At 51.9% G+C, this 13,655-nt stretch overlaps 10 protein-coding genes across 10 annotated transcripts; 6 read left to right on the top strand and 4 right to left on the bottom strand.

Moving 5' to 3' along the window:
- Positions 1–776: 776 nt before the first annotated feature.
- On the bottom strand, positions 777–1,327 carry GNI_136780 (hypothetical protein; the record flags this gene model as incomplete). Its single annotated transcript, XM_011134144.1, has 2 exons — positions 777–1,132; positions 1,168–1,327. The coding sequence occupies 2 exons, from the start codon at positions 1,325–1,327 to the stop codon at positions 777–779; spliced, it is 516 nt and encodes a 171-aa protein (XP_011132446.1).
- Positions 1,328–2,583: 1,256 nt separating this feature from the next.
- Positions 2,584–3,612, top strand: GNI_136770 (putative U2 snRNP auxiliary factor, small subunit; the record flags this gene model as incomplete). Its single annotated transcript, XM_011134143.1, has 2 exons — positions 2,584–2,627; positions 2,832–3,612. 2 exons carry the CDS (start codon positions 2,584–2,586, stop codon positions 3,610–3,612), a joined length of 825 nt encoding a protein of 274 aa, XP_011132445.1.
- A 363-nt stretch (positions 3,613–3,975) lies between these two features.
- GNI_136760 (putative transmembrane protein) lies at positions 3,976–4,683 on the top strand (the record flags this gene model as incomplete). Its single annotated transcript, XM_011134142.1, has 1 exon — positions 3,976–4,683. The coding sequence occupies one exon, from the start codon at positions 3,976–3,978 to the stop codon at positions 4,681–4,683; it is 708 nt and encodes a 235-aa protein (XP_011132444.1).
- A 90-nt stretch (positions 4,684–4,773) lies between these two features.
- Positions 4,774–6,381, bottom strand: GNI_136750 (peptidyl-prolyl cis-trans isomerase, cyclophilin-type; the record flags this gene model as incomplete). The annotated part of the gene is made up of 1 exon (XM_011134141.1): positions 4,774–6,381. One exon carries the CDS (start codon positions 6,379–6,381, stop codon positions 4,774–4,776), a length of 1,608 nt encoding a protein of 535 aa, XP_011132443.1.
- A 280-nt stretch (positions 6,382–6,661) lies between these two features.
- On the top strand, positions 6,662–9,525 carry GNI_136740 (DNA ligase; the record flags this gene model as incomplete). The annotated part of the gene is made up of 3 exons (XM_011134140.1): positions 6,662–6,800; positions 6,844–7,126; positions 7,272–9,525. The coding sequence occupies 3 exons, from the start codon at positions 6,662–6,664 to the stop codon at positions 9,523–9,525; spliced, it is 2,676 nt and encodes an 891-aa protein (XP_011132442.1).
- Positions 9,526–9,725: 200 nt separating this feature from the next.
- On the top strand, positions 9,726–10,589 carry GNI_136730 (hypothetical protein; the record flags this gene model as incomplete). Its single annotated transcript, XM_011134139.1, has 1 exon — positions 9,726–10,589. The coding sequence occupies one exon, from the start codon at positions 9,726–9,728 to the stop codon at positions 10,587–10,589; it is 864 nt and encodes a 287-aa protein (XP_011132441.1).
- A 66-nt stretch (positions 10,590–10,655) lies between these two features.
- Positions 10,656–11,063, top strand: GNI_136720 (peptidyl-tRNA hydrolase type 2; the record flags this gene model as incomplete). The annotated part of the gene is made up of 1 exon (XM_011134138.1): positions 10,656–11,063. The coding sequence occupies one exon, from the start codon at positions 10,656–10,658 to the stop codon at positions 11,061–11,063; it is 408 nt and encodes a 135-aa protein (XP_011132440.1).
- A 115-nt stretch (positions 11,064–11,178) lies between these two features.
- GNI_136710 (hypothetical protein) lies at positions 11,179–12,558 on the bottom strand (the record flags this gene model as incomplete). Its single annotated transcript, XM_011134137.1, has 1 exon — positions 11,179–12,558. One exon carries the CDS (start codon positions 12,556–12,558, stop codon positions 11,179–11,181), a length of 1,380 nt encoding a protein of 459 aa, XP_011132439.1.
- A 457-nt stretch (positions 12,559–13,015) lies between these two features.
- On the bottom strand, positions 13,016–13,229 carry GNI_136700 (putative ubiquitin domain protein; the record flags this gene model as incomplete). Its single annotated transcript, XM_011134136.1, has 2 exons — positions 13,016–13,041; positions 13,094–13,229. 2 exons carry the CDS (start codon positions 13,227–13,229, stop codon positions 13,016–13,018), a joined length of 162 nt encoding a protein of 53 aa, XP_011132438.1.
- A 196-nt stretch (positions 13,230–13,425) lies between these two features.
- Positions 13,426–13,555, top strand: GNI_136690 (Skp1 family, tetramerization domain protein; the record flags this gene model as incomplete). The annotated part of the gene is made up of 1 exon (XM_011134135.1): positions 13,426–13,555. A coding segment is annotated over one exon (130 nt), but the record flags the coding sequence as incomplete, so codon positions are not given.
- Between the last annotated feature and the right edge of the window lie 100 nt (positions 13,556–13,655).

Here is a 13,655-nt window from a genome sequence, read left to right as displayed (position 1 = left end):
GAGGGAGAGCCTTGGCTGCAGGAGCGGGAGGCATGGTCACAGGAGATTCGGTGTTAGCCACAGGAGGTAGAGCCTTGACTGCCGGAGCGGGAGGCTTGACGACAGGAGGTAGAGCCTTGACTGCCGGAGCGGGAGGCTTGACCAGAGGAGGGAGAGCTTTGGCTGCAGGGGCGGGAGGCTTGGTCACAGGAGATCCGGCTTTAACCACAGGAGCGGGATGCTTGGTCACAGGGGGGACAGCCTTGGTTGCAGGAGCGGGAGGCTTGTTTGTATAAGCGGGAGGCTCCGCGGCAATGGGTGCTTCTTTAATCTCAGGAGAGAGACCCATGACCGGCGGAGCGGGCAGCTCGGTCATAGGAGGGGCGGCCCTGTTCTTGGGAGAGACAGCTTTGGGCGCAGGAGGGAGAAGCTTGGCTGCAGGGTCGGGAGGTGCAGGGTCGGGAGTTTTCGCAGTCGTGGTGATGACAGCCGAGAAAAGTTTAACCGCCGACTTAGTTAACCTTTGCATCGCTGACATCGTTTCATCCGTGTGTTGTGCGTCTGCAGACTGGAACGCCACTTCGGTATCAACCGCCGATTCGGTTCCGGTTTCGGGCGAGATAACAGGGGGCCTCGCAACCGGGGGCTTCGCAACCGGGGGCTTCGCAACCGGGGGCTTCGCAACCGGGGGCCTCGCAACCGGGGGCTTCGCAACCGGGGGCTCAGCAACCGGGGGGTTCGCAACCGGGGGCTTCGCAACCGGGGGCTTCGCAACCAGGGGCTTCGCAACCGGGGGCTCAGCAACCAGGGGGTTCGCAACCGGGGGCTTCGCTACCAGGGGCTTCGCAACCAGGGGCTTCGCAACCAGGGGCTTCGCAACCAGGGGCTTCGCAGCCGGGGGCTTGACCACGGTAGATGGGGCAGTCGGGGGCTCGACCACGGTAGATGGGGCAGCCGAAGGCTTCACCATGGTAGATGGGGCAGCCGAGGGCTCGACCACGGTAGATCGGGGAGCCGAAGGCTTCACCACGGTAGATGGGGCAGCCGAGGGCTTCACCACGGAGGGCTTGACCACGGCTGACGGCGCTGGTGCTGACGGTGCTGGTGTTGATTGGGTCGCAGGCATTTGGGCCGGATGCATTTGGGTCGTGCTCTTGGGAGCTGCCGAATTGCTCTCGAGGAATGGACCTGAAATAGCGGGAGTGCCCAGTGATGGCTCTGTCGCAGCTAGTTTCGCCCCAGGTGGTTTGGCCATAGGCGTCTTGGTCACATCCGTCTTCGCCTCCGGTGGCTTGGCCACAGCCGGCTTGGCCTCCTGCGGTGGCTTGGCCCCAGGTGATTCGGCCATTGAGGATTTGGTCATTGGCGGCTTGGCCAGTGGCGATCCGGCGTCGGTAGTTTTTGCGATGGGAGCTGAAGGCGTGGATTGGATCGGCGTTGCTGAGGCGGGCATTGGGAGTTTGGTCGAGGTTTGTTTATGGGAGTGGGCGGGAGCCTCCTGGACGGGGTGGGCAGCAGCCTGTAGAGAGGCGTCTACGATGTGGCACACACTGCGTATATAGGTAGTGAGTTCTTCCTTTGGGTCTTTGCATGTGTACATGGTGATGTCTTTGACCGTGCGGGCGATTTCGTTGTGGCCAGGGTACTTCATGACGGAGTCGAGTAGTTGGTTCCTGAGGGCCTGTTCAGAGAGCTTGATGCATTGTAGGAGTTCCGCATTCTCGCAAGCCAGATGGACCGTGCTGTCCCCATCCGTCTTGGGGGGTGGCGACCGTGTCTGACTGTCTTCCTCGTTTTCTAGCGTGGCCCGCGGAGCAGTCATCGACAGGGCGACTGACTGGAGCGGAAGACATTCCAGTGGAGCACTCCAGTCAGTAAAGAACCGCTGAAGTTTCCGCGTTCGGACAGGCTTGGACAGTGCTTGTGCTCTAGCCACGCGCTCTCTCAGTTGGTCACACATCTCATTCCTCTGGTCCAACAAAACCGTAGATTCCTCCAAGGCCTCCTGTAGCTGCTTCCGCTGTGATTTCAACTCATGGTTTAATCTTTGACTGATATCCTACAAAATGATTTCGTTCACAGGAATGGAAACACCGCCCGGTTTGCCAGACAACGTCCGGTTTGAGCGAGCCCGAATTCAGTCCAACGACACGAGGCTTGAGGCCAGGTCAAGTACTGGGTGGCGTCCCAAGTTGAGACGAGTTGCGGTCGTAGACGGGGGAAATTGAGGTTCGTTCGAGTGGGCTGGCTGGAGCAAGTCGGTTTTTGGAAGGGGAGGGAGGATGGGGAGGAGGAGGAGGAGTACGAGTTTTTGTTGTAAACACTCCAAGGTTCTATTCAGGTCGCCGAGATCATGGGGCGGACAGCGGTGGGTCGGCACAGAAGGGGATTCAAAAACAAGACAGTGGTGGCGGTTCCGTTGATTCTCAGTAGCCAGCTGGAGGAAAAGGCGACGCAAGACGTCAACTGGGGGTGGAGGCACAGACCGGTCCAGCAGTTTGCGACCGACAGCTTCCTCCCAGCCCTCTGCAGCATCCCACTGGGACGCTTTCGTCCAGCCCGCCGGAGTCATCTATTGGTGCAAATTTACAGGGGTCGAAATTCATGGCTGAGCACCTCGCGCGAATCATCGGAACAGAAGAGGACAGGTAACTATTCCACGGTTGGTTATTACCGTCGGTTGGCTGGCTGGTTATTACCGTCGGTTGGCTGGTTGGTGATTACCGTCGGTTGGCTGGTTGGTGATTACCGTCGGTTGGTTACTGCATAGCCTTACGCAGGTAATGCTGGTGTACCAATAGTGTGCGGGCGCTGGGGTGGTACGTGTTTATTGTGGTGGTACGTGCTTATAGGATCAACTGCCCCTTTTACTGGAAAATCGGCGCCTGTCGGCATGGGGACCAGTGTAGTCGAACACATTACAAGCCGACTGCGAGTCAGACCTTAATTTTGCGGCACATGTATGAGAATCCGCCAAGTGCGTTGGCTATTTCGGAAGGGCAGGATGTGGATGATGATGCGGCAGACGAAGCGCAAGACCATTTCGAGGCGTTTTACTTCGAGGTGTGGACGGAGCTGGCTCAGTATGGTGAGTTGGAAGACATAATAGTATGCGATAATATCGGCGATCACATGATAGGGAATTTGTATGTAAAATTCACGACGGAAGAATATGCGGACAATTGCCTCAAGAGATTGCGAGGTCGGTCCTACGCGGAAAAGTTAATAGAGGTGGAATTCTCTCCCGTCACGGATTTCCGGGAGTCTCGTTGTCGACAATTTGTGGAAGGCTGTTGCACACGGGGAGGCTATTGTAATTTCATGCACCTCAAACATGTTCCCAGGTCGCTCCGCCGGAAACTACTTAAAACCATGTACGATGAACACGCAGACTACAACATAAACAGAGACAAAGACTGGAACATCTCCACCAGCCGACCTCCTCTATCACAACTAGGTGGGAACGGTGGCGCCGCAGGAGGAGCAGGCGGAGGAGGAGATTACTATCGGAGGGGCTACGACCGAAGGAAAAGGGATTACTACTCCTCTAGATCCTACCGAGACGATCACAGAGACTACAGAGAAAGAGATTACAGAGACAGAGACTACGGTCAGGATAATGGACAGTGGTGATTCCACTCACTACGGGCGGGCAATCGTCTCTAATTACCGCGACTTCGAATGGCAGTGACCTATTACACGAGTGAGCGAGCTCCGGCTCAATTCGTACTGAGTATTTTTTCCCATTTAATTCATGACGCCCCAATAAGCGCCGGATCGAGCGACGATAGTACAAATGACCTACCCGATTACATGTCATACAATTCAGCTGCCTTTCCCGCAGCTTTGTTCCGATCAATCACTTCACTCTTGCGGACGGCGTGAAGTTGACGGCCGGTTTTCGGACGATAAAATTTGGTAAAATTAACCATGGTAAGAGCCATAATATGCCGGCATGGAGGAGCTCATAACTCCGTGCCTCTGTCTATATTGGCCATGACGGACGCCTTCACGGTCCCTGTCGCGCTGCCTGGAGCGGCGGAGGCAGAGCTGCTCGACAGAGATCGATCACGGGACGGCGTCCAAAGTAGGAGTGGCGTACGCGCTCAGGATGCGCCTGTTAATACGGCACGTGCTCTAGATCCCGAGTATGATGGTCGCCATATAAAGCGCGGTTACGACTACGCAGATCGGGACGACTTGGAGCACAATCACGGCTACGGACGTCCTGGCTACGGAGATCGTGGTTATCCAGACAGCTCCTTGGATAACTACACGGAGGAGATGCAGCGAAAACAACAAAAGTTGGCGCTTGGTGCGAACGCGGCAGCCATCATTGCCTCGGACACAGTTGGGCTGGCCAGTTGCGGCATGAATGCGGGTCCGGTGGGGATGGGCATGGGAGTTCTCCAGGGTTTGCTCATTGGCGGTATAGAGGCGAGCAATGCCACGCGCAACCTAAACGCACAAAACCGCCGTCCGCGCTTCGTCTACGGCTCCGTTGCTGACGACGAGACCGGCTTCTCCGTCATGGTCGTCTTGACGCTCCTCGGTCTTGCTGGCACCGCCGTCGCGTGCGCCCGCTACGGCAGCCTCACCAACGACGGCAAGGCCATCCGCAGGGACACAGTATACCTCGACGCCTACGAAAACCCTGACGCCGACGACTACAACCACTATAAAACACTCATGAAGAACCGGTAGACCCACCGAACCGGCAGACCCACCGGACCTGCATCTCACTCATGAAGTCAGTCAGTCTGCGGCCTGGTCGTAGGCGTTGGAGTCAGTCAGTCAGTCTGCGGCCTGGTCGTAGGCGTTGGAGGAGTCCACTGGGAAATTGAGTCTTTCCGAGAACCAATCGCCTGGCCTGCCGGCATTGCGCAGCCTATTTTGGAAGTCAGCAAGCTTTTGCTGCGCCGCTTTTTCCTTCCGTCCGTGCAACTTGCCTTGATGCTGCCGGAGACGCTTGATCCGCTCCCGGGGGTCAGCATACAGGTCGTTGTCTTGTACGTTGGCGGCCTCGACCTCCAGCCGCTTACGACTCCCAAGCCCCTTTTTTATCACCAACTTTTCGACATCCTGCTTCCTATAACTCGCATCCTCCACCACGGAATCCGAGTCCTTAAACTCCCTCTCCAACTGCTGTGGAAAGCCACCGTCCGATCTCCCCTGTGGAAGGACCTTATTCGGAGACCTCTCGTGTGGAGAGGCCCCCTCCGGGGAGGTCCGGTCTGGGAACCCTTGCTGGTCTTGAGAGTGCTGACCTGGGATGTCGTTCTGCCCGCGCCGCTGTGGAGATTCAATAAGACCGACCGTTGCATCGCCACCGCTTGTTCGAAGCCGCTCTCGCAAGTCAGCAACCTCCCGACTCTTTTCCTCTATGAGCCGCAGCATTCTTTGCGTCTCTTCATCTACTTGTTCTTCATCTACTTGTTCTTCATCTACTTGTTCCTTCGTTTCTGTTGTCTGTAATTTGTTAACCAAATCATTTATGGAGGCAAGTTTCAAGCCCCTTCCACTGTGCTGCCCTCTTGTGTCTTGACGACCGTCCCCGTCGCGAGACAGGTGTTGTTCTGCGAGGTCGCCGTTGAGGAGATCGTCGTCGAGGAGATCGTCGTTGAGGAGATCGTCGTCGAGGAGATCGTCGTCGAGGAGGTCGTCGGGGTTGAAGGATAGGAATGAGGGTTTTGACTGAGCGAGTTGCTGAAACCTGGAGTTGATTTTTCGCTGAACCTCTTGCTGCGTGATTGGTTCCGTCTGAGCCTCCTGCTTTGGGTCATGCAACGGCTTGTCGGGTTCAGTTTTTCGGGCTTTGCAACCGAAAGGGTCCTGAATGACCTCGGTCTTGTTGATAACAGGCGGGTAGTAAGGTTTGTCGGTCTCGGGGTCGATCTCACAATCGGCGAGTGCACTCAGGTTCCACAGCGACTCTCCAACCACTTTGCCGAACAAGGTCATATCCTTATTCAGGCCGTCACAGCGATCGAGCGTAATAAAGAACTGTGACCCGTTGGTCTTGCTCACGCGAGCAGTCCCTTCTCTAGCTGCCGACAGCTCTTCGCGAACGTCTCTTGCAGCGGTTTCGTCCTTTGTCGCCATACCTACCAGACCTCGATACCGAAATAAGAGGCGGCCATGCGTCTCCACAGGGAAACCCTGCGGGCCGTATATGGACTCTCCTCCAAAGCCAGTGTTCGTCGGGTCGCCAGTCTGCAATATGAAGCCCTTGATAATCCGGTGCACCTGGCAGCCATTGTAATAACCATCCTTGCACAACTGAATAAAGTTACGACAAGCTTTCGGACACTCACGACACCACAACTCAATTTCCAAAGGCCCTTTCGATGTATAGACCAACACCTTTCCTGTTGTACTCGGCTCATTACGAAACGACGCCATTACTCAACCCGATTCCCGTAACCCTCTCTCTCTCACCCGTCTCTTCCAAGTCGAGAGATATTAGCACTGTATAATTCCACTCAGCCTGCCGGGACATTCACGGTGCGGCTCTGTTAATAAACAACGACCCACAACACTTGTAACACACTTCGGATAGTCCCTGCCTGCTCTCCGGATAGTTCGGGAGTGGGGGGGGGGGGTGGGGGTTGGTCCAGAGAGATTTATTCAAGGTAAAAGCGGGCGGCAAAAGTGACGAGGCCACTTGCGTAAGCCGTCATCCATGAGCCAGTCCAAAAGATACATACAAACCACTTTGTTTGGAGGCAAGATTGACTCTACGCCGAAACGAGCTAAAATATTGGATCCGAAGGTTGAAAGTCATAAAAGGAACGGTTCAGATCCATCTGACTGGCTCCAAGGTATGCATTTTCAAGTGCCCGACTAATCAGTGTATATTGCTAGATTTGGAAAATGCCGCGCGTAAAAATGGTGGTAATGCGACCCCGTCAGGAATTGAACCAGCGTGTCAAGATGAGGAGAAAAGTAGTGTGGCAGAAAAGCATGTAGAACAGCTCCTGATGGCAGATGACTTGGTGGGAGATGACTTGGTAGGAGATGGTGCTCATCAATTTGGCCATGTCAGTATATTGGATGAGCATTTTAATCCAGCTCTGGAGACATGCGATGACTGGCAAGCGTTTACTGGGAGCGATAACAAGAAACACTATATTGATGACCAGTACTTGTAAGCAAGGACCGGGGGTGGTGGGTGGTTGTAAGCAAGGACCGGGGGTGGTTGTAAGCAAGGAGCGGGGCTGGGGGAACAGTACTTGTAAGCAAGGACCGGGGGAGGGGGGGGGGGAGGTTTAGAAGGTTTGGCATGTGTTTAGATTTTCGAGACTGGCAGATGCTTGGTACGCAATCGAGTCGTTGAAGAATAGCGGTTCTGGTTCAAAGAAAAAGTCGTGGATGATATTGGGAAATTGTTTCCGATCGATCTTATATCATTGTCCCAGTCAGTTGTTGTATGCATTGTATTTGTCGATGCAAAAGTTGGGACCTACATATTTTGGTATAGAGACAGGTATAGGAGAGAATACACTTCTGAAGATAACTTGTGAGTTGTATTCTCGTAGTATCAATCAAGTTAAGGAGTTGTTGAAGAAATCGGGAGATCTGGGTACGATAGCTTACGAGTCAAAAATTGGGATGACGACATTGTATAAGCCGCCTAGACTTACATTGGAGTATGTATTTAAACAAATGTTGGAGATTGCGAATCATCAAGGCCAGAATTCGCAACTGCGGCGTCGAGAGGGTTTAAAACGATTACTGGTACCGGCTATAGATCAGGAGCCCAAGTATATAATAAGGTTCTTCCAAAAACAACTTCGAATAGGTGTAAAAACACCGACAATTATACAGGCATTGACGCATGCATTTTTATTATCAAAGCCGTTACATCAAAACCGGCAAGGAAGCTTTGTAGAAAATGAGGACTTTAATACTGCTGTACAAGACCTTACCCATACCGGGGTTACTCCGTTGGTGCTCAGTTACATATCCAGTCATCTGAAGTTTAAGTGTTACAGCACCAAACACAGGTCCTTATTTGACCACCAAGAATGCGACGATACCAAGGATGCCACTGGGAACAATAAGGTACGTGATGGAGATAAGATACTTGATGGCGAGGACCGTAAGACCGAGGACTGTAAGACCGAGGACTGTAGGACCGAGGACTGTAAGACCGAGGACTGTAAGACCGAGGACCGTAAGACCGAGGACTGTAAGACCGAGGACTGTAAGACCGAGGACTGTAAGACCGAGGACTGTAAGACCGAGGAGCCGGAAAATCGTTTTCCCGTTGAAGGTAAAACAGAGCAAGAAAAGTGGGAAATATGTATCCGTGAATGTTATAGTAGACTGCCTAACTTGGGCGTGGTTGTATTTTACTTGATGCACGGGCTTACCCGAGAACAATTACATGAACGATGTCAGTTATCTCCAGGCATACCTGTAGCACCTATGCTGGCGAAGCCCACTAAAAGTTATACCACAGTACTTAATAATATGGAGGGGTTGGAATTTCGAGCTGAATTCAAATATGATGGAGAAAGACTACAGATTCACAAGGACGATCACAATAATGTATCACTATTCTCTAGGAACATGGAGAGGCTAGATCAAAAGTATCCTGATGTTCGGGATCGAGTTATAAATAATTTGAAATGTAATGATTGTATACTTGATTCTGAAGTTGTTGCTATCAATCCAGCTACTGGTAAGATTGAACCATTCCAAGTATTAAGTACAAGAAAACGGAAGGATGTGGATGCGGAATCAATTGATGTTCAAGTATGTTTGTTCGTTTTCGATTGTCTTAGATGTAATGGGAAATCGTTAGTAGATCTTGAGTTGTATAAACGATTGGAACAATTGGAGAAATGTTTCAACCCCGTATCCAATGAAATGGAGTTTGCAAGGGGTCAGAATTGTTCGGACCAGTCCGAACTGGAGGTGCTAATGGATGAAGCGATACAAAAACAAACCGAGGGGTTGATGATCAAAGTACTTAAGGGGTCCAAAGCAAGATATGAACCGAGTAAAAGAACTGTAAATTGGTTAAAGCTCAAAAAAGACTATCTGGACTCATTAGGGGACTCATTGGATCTTGTTGTTATCGGCGCATTTTACGGCAAAGGAAAAAGATCCGGCGCTTATGGCTCATTCCTCATGGCAATATATGATAACGAGGAATATTATTCCATAACCAAGGTGGCTACTGGATTTTCTGAACAAGACTTGCAAAATATTTATCAGGACTTACAAACACACGTGTGCGATCAAAAACCGTATTATTACAACACAAGAATTCAACCTGATGTTTGGTTCAGTCCGCAGCAGGTATGGGAAATTAGAGCCGCTGACCTGTCCCTGTCCCCGGTGCATACTGCTGCTATCAACAAGATGAATACCGATAATAAAGGTATTGCTTTACGCTTCCCGAGATTCATTAGAGTCAGGGAAGACAAACAAACTGAACAGGCCACCAAGCCTTCGCAGGTAGTTGAGATGTACTACGCACAATTTAACAATAATCAAGAAATCCTTGAGGATGATACGGAGGATTTTCTCATATAACTTGGAAGACTTTTTGCCGTGTGAAAGGTTCAGACTTTTTCGGAGGGCTCACTGGGGGGCTAGTTAGTATGTCGTCGAGGCATTAGTTGTCGTCGAGGCATTAGTTGGCGTTAATTGCAAGCGTTCGCAGTGATTTGTTGGTGAAGTCGCCAACAAGTGCCGGGCAGTTTTGGCGGAAAAATTTCGCGGCGTCGGGTGTGATGACACGCGCGGTAAGAAGCTCGGTTAAAGAAGGCTGGAAGGCATATCTGGGTGTGATAACCTTTAAGACATCGAAGGATTGCATTAGCTTATTGGCTGCGGAGAAGGATGCCATGAACTTGTTGGATGCAGCGTACTCCGAAGAGCATTACTTAGTGGACGTAAGCGAGTCTGGCATGATTCGTATTGATAAAGAGTCAATACCGGCATGTATGGAGTGGCCTCATTTGCCTCGGAGGTTGCATAAAGCAATTCAGCTCTTGGAAGAAGGGCTACCCGCGTCATTTCGACGTAGCATTATAACGCCGGGAGTGGGGGCTCCTATTTCGCAGATGAAGAATTCAATAGGTGAACCTCTGGTGGCCCTTGTACAAGAAGTGAGAGAGGGCCTGCGTAAGCAGCAGTTGACAATGACCTTTGCGGGGAGAGAGATAGCGGGAGAGACGGCGACCAAGATCGTGGCAGCGGCCGTGGCAGCTGTGGAGCCCGAGCCCTCCAGCGTCTTTGTTGAGTACGCGCAAGCCCTGCTGAAAAGTGGCAGCAATCTGTGGCAAGACGCCCAGGACCGGGCCAGAGAATTGAGACGCACCATCAGTGAGTTTAGACGCTCCTCCAGTACGCGCAGTACCCGCTCTAGCATTCGGAATAGTTTGCGACGTGCAACTGTCGATGGCCTGGAGGGTACTGAATTGATCGACTTCGGCTCACACGATTGGACTAGCTCACTCGCTCGAGACTCCGTTGCTGGGAGTATCCCCGACGTTTCAATTATCAGCGCAGGCGGGGACTGTGTGAGACAGCAGGCTGCAGCACAACCGACCCCAAGAACCTGGGGCGCCATCGACTTCAGGGAAACTTTTTGATCGCTCGCTGCTTATGCAATAATTACTACACGATCGTGGGGTGGGTTTTTTCATTCGATTTTTTGTATGACAGGAACGAAGGAGGGCAAGAAGGACAAAGGAACGGAGGAGGGGACGATGGATGAGGAAACCACGGACCTCGTTCAGTACCTGATCATCCGGAAGGATCTTGGTTGGCCTCTGGGCGCTATGATTGCTCAGGGCGCCCATGCAGCCGTGGCGGCAACAGAGATGTTTCGAGATGACTTGGCAACACGTGTGTACCTTGAGTCTCTCGAGACGATGCATAAAATAGTATTGGGCATCGACGGAGAACGTCAACTCACAGACCTGGGCGAAGTTCTTGCGGCGAAAGACGTCAAACACTATTGCTGGAGGGAGCAGCCCGAGAATATACCCACTGTCATTGCCCTCAAACCTTACAACCGTAAAAAGGTTAATTCCCTATTCAGAAAATTGAAGTTGCTCAGCTAGATCACTGAAATTGCTAACTCACTGTCTCAACCTTGTGGCCTTAGTCCTTGTGGCCTTAGCCCTTGTGGCCTTAACCCTTGTGGCCTTAACCCTTGTGGCCTTAGCCCTTGTGGCCTTACACGTAAGGAATCATGAGTGTGTGGGTGGTGAATGGGTCGAACACAAGTGTTCCGTGGAAAGGAGTAAATTGTCTGGTTATGGACTTAAGGATTTCCGTGGTCACAAGCCCCCCCAGGATGCCACTTTGGGTGGGCTGTAACACAGGGTCCATCTTGGTAACGTCCAAAGTCGCTCGTTCCACCGCCCAGTCCACTACACAGTGGTCGATTTTTGCTTCTTCACAAACTTCCAAACAAGCGTGTCGTAGTGCCGCTTCGTACTCAACCAAACCCAATGTAAACCCGCGCTCTCGTTCGCTGGTCTGTCCTGGCGTACTTCGTTGCCGACAATCTGTTCTGGCCTGGTCTGATCCTAGTACAATTTGTTGCAAGACTCCTTGTCGGGGTACAATGAGCTGTGGGTCATTCATCATCGCCAAGCCGAGAATGACCGCTCCCTTGAGCGAGGGTGGGGGCACAGTGGTGAGTACGTGACTCAATTCGTGATTCGGGTGGTCGTTAATGATGACCGCATCGGACGTGTCCCCTCTGAAGTCAATATCTTTCATAACAGCGTGCAAACTGGAAGCCAAGTCGCTCAAGGGCGGTCGGTCGGTGGAAGACGTTCGGTCGTTGGAAGACATTGGGTCGGTGGAAGACGTTCGGTCGGTGGAAGACGTTGGGTCGGTGGAAGACGTTCGGTTGGTGGAAGACGTTGGGTCGGTGGAGTTAAGCGACAGTCGGACGGTGCCCAGGCCACCATAGCCTTGGTCCCGCAAGTACTTCCAGGATTTTTTCACAAAGGGAATTGCAGAAGCCGGAGTCAGAGACTCTAATCGCTCGAAATCTCTCTTGACTAAGGCTGCAATAGTCTCGTTAAGTTCCACGTAGATGTCGCGATCGCAGTCATGGTTCTCTGGCAGCAATCCACCATATGGCAGCCGCCCGATCTCGGTAAATATGTGCAAGACAGAAAGTAATTGAGAATCAAGACCACCCAACTCCTCATTCCACAACTTCCTATTCTTCTTCGTCTGGAGCATCCCGCACAGCTGTTCGGCGGCAACCTCCTGGGTAAGCCAGAACTTGTTTATCTTGGCTGCCTTACGACATCTCGGGTCGACCGAGTGGCTCAAGCGTTCCAGCTCTGCATTCGCAAACTTGTTAATGGATTCTTGTTCTCCTTCGGTAGAATTCACAGTTAGATTGTATTTGCGAGCGATATGTAAAAGAATAAGTAGCCAAGGCGCTCGTACAGGGCCTTCTGAGACGACATCAACGGGAGCCCCATCGGGAGCCCCATCTCGACACACTTCGTCTGCCGAGACTCTGTTCGGAATTCCGGACGTTGTCATGAATTTATCGAGTAAGGCGATAATTTCAGGCTCAGCCGCCATATGTCTCATTGAAAACGGTGGCCTGTTACTGTGGGTATGAAGTATAAGCTTCGGCCGTACCTGGTCAAACTTTACTGCCGAGACAACGGGGGAAGTACGGACAGTAACGATTAGAGCCAGTCTCCGCCGGACCGGGTCCGTAAGAAATAAATCGGGTAACGGAGCACCACTCGAAACGAGTACTATCTGCACACCTATATTCGTAGACGCCTCTTGTACCACCCACTCGGGCAACACATGGCCAGCGGTCACCTTCACGTTGGGGTTCAAGCGCCGAAAATATTCTAGCGCATTTCCTAGACCCATACGTTCCGCGAAACTTGAGTGCTGACGACCTCCATTCTGATCGGGACCGTTTTGATTTGTTCTGTTTTGATTAACACCGTGAGACTTGGTCGTCGTCGTCGGCAAGCAGGTCGCGGAACAGCTCTCTACATATGAACCACAACCGCAGTGGTCATCCGGATAATAAACAACCAGACCCTTAATGCCTATCAGAATAGGATCGAAAGTCTCGTGCCAGTGTGCCTCCTACCTGTAGCGCATAAACTCATAGCTATCTCTTCGTTAACTCCATCAATCCCATCAAGTATCACGATACATTCCTCGATCAATATTTGGCCCGCCTCACCCCATAACCGCAACTGACGGTCAAATCGTTCCGAAGCCATAATTTTAATAACGACCTATATACAAGCCATACTGACCAAACCACCATGACGGCCAAGCCACGGCGGCCAAGCCACGGCGGCCAAGCCATGGCGGCCGAACTCAGACATCCCACAAGTCTCAACACGCCTAAAATTAAAAACTACGGCCCCAGTGGCACCATTCGAATTTGAGAGTTTTTAAAAAGAAATTTTCACCATGGTCGTAGAAGTTTCTGGCCGAGATAACGAGTCACAGACCATCACTTTGGAGAGTGAGGATGGTAGACTATTCCAAATCTCGGTGGAGGCGGCAAAGGGAAGCCAGCATCTGAAGCATTTCATGGAAGGTAAATACTGTCGTTGTTCGTTAACACGTTCTATTTTCACATGGCTTCCTTATTAGTATTTTATTCGATTTCGGGTTCATTAGTACCACCCCTCCCCTCT

Source organism: Gregarina niphandrodes (assembly GCF_000223845.1).
Source record: "Gregarina niphandrodes unplaced genomic scaffold scaffold00036, whole genome shotgun sequence".
NCBI lineage: Eukaryota > Apicomplexa > Conoidasida > Eugregarinorida > Gregarinidae > Gregarina > Gregarina niphandrodes.
The sequence above is the reverse complement of the archived record's forward strand: the minus strand, read 5'-3'. Positions and strand labels throughout refer to the sequence as shown.